The following is a 4,764-nucleotide window of genomic DNA, read 5'->3' on the forward strand; positions in this document are numbered from 1 at the left end:
TGGGAGTGCTGGCTCCGTCTCGGAGGCTGGACCCGGACTTTATCTGCAGGTAATTCTCCCACTCTCACTAACTCATCTTGAATTATTTAAGTGTTATTTCCAGGATCCAGGTAGAGGTAAAAGCGGAGAGAACACACATTGGATTATAGGATTTTTTTCCCTCTCAAATTACGTATAATTAAATAAACATATTTGAATGTTTTCTCAATATGCAAAATATTACTTGTTTTATGAAGTGGATACAGTATAACGAATCTTGACATTTTGATCTGTAGAAAACATGTTGAATGGCTGCACCTGTTCCCGTTAACGCATGGATCAACTGGGCCCTGGTATCAAGTGAAATCCTCCAACACGTGTTAAAAAAAGAAAAAGAAAAAAAAAAGCAGGATTAAGGAATCAGTCAGGAAATGTTTATTTATCTAAATTAAAAATACAAATACAATAATGCAATTTAATTTAACAGCAGAGAGAAATCAACACCTCTACGAATGGGTGTCAGTCTACAGAAAGCATATTAAAACTTTCCATCTTGTCCATATACAGTAATTCAAATTCTTTCTGTTTGTGTCACGGGAGGGACGCGCTCCCAAGGAGTGAGTGGAGCGCTTCTATGCAGTAACGTTATCGAGGTGAATGACAAGCCGCCGAAAAGGGACGCACGGTGTTGAAAGATGCTGCGACTCCGTTCAGGCAGCAGGTTTGTCTCTCTTTTGGTCCTCTCGGCGCGGATCATCTTCACCTTGTCAAGTTCCCAACTTGAGACAATGGGACGATCCGTCACTGGGCTTTTTCTTCCCGCTATTATAAAAACAACTCTAATCTTTGTTAACAGATTTCTAAAGACAGGCTCAACGCGCAGAAATCCAAAGGGCTCAGTGTCTTGTAAAATTACGCATCACTTTGGGGGAAAATGTCCGCGTCATCACTCAACTTTCACCCCTTCAAAAACCTGCCAACTAATTATTTCAATTAAAAAGAGGCAAATTTTCTTGGCAATATTTTTATTTTCTAATAACAACAACACTTGAAATAGAAATCCCACTTTAAACATTGACTAACTGTCTTCAGATAAGACTAAACCATTAAATAAGGAACAACAGTTGCCCATATTGAATTAAATTTCATTTATATCCTAATTTAAATGCTCGACCTGCAGCCTAATTTTTCCATTTATAATATTGTTCGATTTTCTTTTTCCTTTATTGTACTCATACAATTATGTACACCGGTGAGGCTGTGAGAACAAACCTCTTAAACCTACAATTTACTCAACAAGTCCTAAAGATAACTGTAATTGCTTAGTTGAATATTCGACAACCTAATTTCGGTTGTGATTCGCTGCCCCTGGGAAAGTCCTTTGAAGTGAATGTGAAAAGAGGGGGTCTCAAGAAAGTAATTAATTTCACCGAGCGCGATTAGAGACACTTCAGACCTCCCAAGCATATGCGTATTTACGACAAATGCAACAATATCAGAAAAATACTGTCGTCTTACACTCTACTTTTCCAATGGCAGCGCATCCATCGGGAAGGGAAGGGGCAGGTTTACCGGTGAGGATGAAAGGTGAGAAAAGTGGAGTGACATCAGCAGATAGGATTTTCACTTAAATGAATGGAACACAGAGACGCGATTAGGCGCGTAGTTGTAGATGGTTTAATTGAAGGACTGTGTGTGCGATATTAAGTGTTTAAAGGCTGTGACTGAACGCACGGTGTGTGCGTCAACAACTAGCGCTCGTCCGTTTCTCTCACTTTTCACCTGTTAATGACAGATTGAGCCTGCGTGTGACCTTCGTCCTCGGTTATTTCAGGTACATCCGTAAAAAAATAAAATAAAAAAAAAAAGCAAAATGAAAAAAAAAGTTTAGGATGAATTTTATATGACTCCGGAAAATGAAAGCGTTCAGTTCAAACAACTCTGCTTTCAGCTTAAAATCCTCCCTGACACAATAAAATAAAGACGATATATAAATACGAGATGCGTTCATGTTTGATCCAGGGTGGGATTTTTTTTTTTGAAATTGTTCAGCTGTCGTCTGCGCGCTTCGGCGCCACTGCGCATGCGCAAGTGGCGCTTTCACTACCTGCCACACAGTCGCGTATTTCACATGGGGCAACTAGGAGTTATCATCCACTTGCGTGAATGCTGCCGCTGAGAGGTGTTTGTCAGTCTCTGGAGACAAGAGGGAAACAAGACGGCGCCTTTCTCTCTCCTCTTTGTCAAGGCGTATCACTGATGGATGCCACCATGGAACAGAAAACATAAGTTTAACACTCATAAGGACGTCGCCACTTGTACTTTGCAGAAGATAAACAGCGGTGGGGATGAAGAATTGAAGTCTTAGGTACGTAGCGAAAACGTGAGCTGCGATTCTTGTGTGTCTTTTAATGCACTTCTTTACTTTTAAACGAGTTGTGCGTATTTTAATTTGGGTTGTGCAATACTTACAAGATTATTTTCTCAAAAAACAAAATATTTTTTTTGCAGAGCGTTCTGTGCCGACATGTCAAAACCGATGGATCACGTAAAACGACCGATGAATGCCTTCATGGTGTGGTCCAGAGCCCAGCGCAGGAAAATGGCTCAAGAGAACCCGAAAATGCACAATTCTGAGATCAGCAAGAGACTGGGCGCGGAGTGGAAACTTCTCACCGAGTCTGAGAAAAGGCCATTCATCGATGAAGCCAAGCGACTGAGAGCGATGCACATGAAGGAACACCCAGACTATAAATACAGACCGAGGCGGAAGCCCAAGACTCTGATGAAAAAAGACAAGTTTTCTTTCCCTGTGCCCTATAATCTCGGGGAGCACGACGCGCTCAAAGTTAGCGGACTTTCGACCGGAGGAGCACTTTCCGAGTCCGTTCTTGTGAACCCTGACAAGGCAGCAGCGGCTGCAGCCGCCGCAGCGGCGAGGGTATTCTTCAACCCTTCCATGGCTGCGAACCCCTATTCATTTTTCGATCTTGGATCCAAGATGACTGAGCTGTCACCACCTTCGTTTCCGTACCCGTCTCCGCTGGGCTACCCGCCCGCGGGCGCCGCGGCTTTCACCGGGACTGGCGGTGTCGGTGGCGGGACGCACACCCACACCCACTCGCATCCATCCCCTGGAAACCCCGGCTACATGATCCCTTGTAACTGTACGGGCTGGCCATCAACAGGACTCCAGCCGCCCTTAGCATACATCCTGCTCCCAGGGATGGGAAAACCTCAACTTGAACCCTACCCTGCCTATGCTGCAGCTTTGTGATAGGCCCCACTTTTTGGACTTCTAAGAAAGTGAAATGTGAAAAGAAAAGAAAAGAAAAAAAAAAAAGTTACTCGTGCAAGAGTTTTATTATGCATGCACAAACTTGTACATGTGATGAAGTGCTCGTCGTCTCAGATATCACATGTGTATGTATATTAATTAATGCCTTTATCTAAGGTTATGCTTATTTAGAGAACTCTCTAATCTACTATCGCCCAGCCATCACTTCTCACACCCCAGGAGAAAAGGACTTGAGGATAACAGAAATGCACACATTTGAGAGGAAAATGTATAAGATCATGTTTCCCATTTTGAAATGTATTTGATTTTTATTTCTCTCTTTTTTTTTTCTTTTTTTTTTTGTCAAATTGCACCTGCTTGACTAGCCTGTTGGAATCTTTGGCAGAATAATCACTGGATCACAACACTTCCTCTCAGTTAAGACTAATGGCTTATAATCCATGGGTCAGGGAAGATTGTGGTAACATTTATACCCTCTTGTTTGACTGTAAATCTGTACAGATAAAAAAATAATCTAGTTTATTTGCCGTTATAGGCTTAGTGTTTGAGATAGGGCCAGGAACCTACGTATTTCACTAGAAATCCGGTGTATATTTTGAGTTTTCAAACCGTTTTATAGATGTCTGTAATATTTATTGTTTAGTGAAATCTATGGTGACCCAGACGGTTTTAAAAAGGACAAAACTAGTACTGTAATATTTTCACATGAAACGTAGAGGATGTAATTTATTTTGAAGGTGATATTCGATTTCAGTGCATTACATCTTTTTGGATTTCATAAAACCGTTTTTTACCCTCCAACCAGTTAAAAGAAAAAAATTCACCTCACTCTTCCACTCCCCGTATCACGTGCAGCAGAAAAAAACCCCATTTTTAACTAACTCTTACGGAATTTGTATGTTTTTGTGTTTTCTTTAACCTCCGTTATGTACTTCAATCTATTGCTACTGTTCACATGTTGAGCAAAGGACTACAATAAAGCGTATTCGGATTAAACGGAAGGGGAATCGCGGCTGTACTTCTTGATGAGATGAACAAGATTGTTTTCTCCTGCTCCTCAGTCCAGGTGAAGTGTAAGGTATCCTCCAAAGGCCGCTTTTGTTCGAGTGTTGAATGGCATTGCTGGGGGAAATCTAAATCAGCCCATTGTAATCAAGAGCCAAAACCTTATTTATCACAATTTTAATCGTGAATAGGAAGGAAGATAAAACTGTGTGGTATAGTCTGGCCTTTCTTTTCCCATGCATGGAAAAAGGCAGCTTGCAGGCAGAAGAACAAGTTCGTCTTTGAGCCTCTAAAACAACCTGAGCTGAGTGTGTGTGCTGGAAAAAAAAAGTGCGTTTAATATGAATTAAAAGGGACACCCTCTTTACAAAAAAAAAAAGAAAGCACAGCGATCACCTGTCCGAAGCAGTGTGTGTGTGTGTGTGTGTGTGTGTGTGTGTGTGTGTGTGTGTTCTCACGTGCACCAGTGTGTGTGTGTGAAG

At 41.6% G+C, this 4,764-nt stretch overlaps 1 protein-coding gene across 1 annotated transcript; it reads left to right on the forward strand.

The window, feature by feature from the left end:
- Positions 1 to 1,943: 1,943 nt before the first annotated feature.
- On the forward strand, positions 1,944 to 4,393 carry sox21b (SRY-box transcription factor 21b). Its single transcript, XM_068329297.1, has 2 exons — positions 1,944 to 2,347; positions 2,491 to 4,393. Exon 2 carries the CDS (start codon positions 2,507 to 2,509, stop codon positions 3,254 to 3,256), a length of 750 nt encoding a protein of 249 aa, XP_068185398.1. The 5' UTR covers positions 1,944 to 2,347; positions 2,491 to 2,506; the 3' UTR covers positions 3,257 to 4,393.
- Positions 4,394 to 4,764: the final 371 nt, after the last annotated feature.

The sequence above is a fragment of the Antennarius striatus genome, chromosome 12 (assembly GCF_040054535.1).
Source record: "Antennarius striatus isolate MH-2024 chromosome 12, ASM4005453v1, whole genome shotgun sequence".
Classification (NCBI taxonomy): Eukaryota; Metazoa; Chordata; class Actinopteri; order Lophiiformes; family Antennariidae; genus Antennarius; species Antennarius striatus.

Excerpts from the sequence above, each read along its gene's own strand:
- sox21b (XM_068329297.1), top strand. The coding sequence starts at position 2,507 with ATGTCAAAACCGATGGATCACGTAAAACGACCGATGAATGCCTTCATG.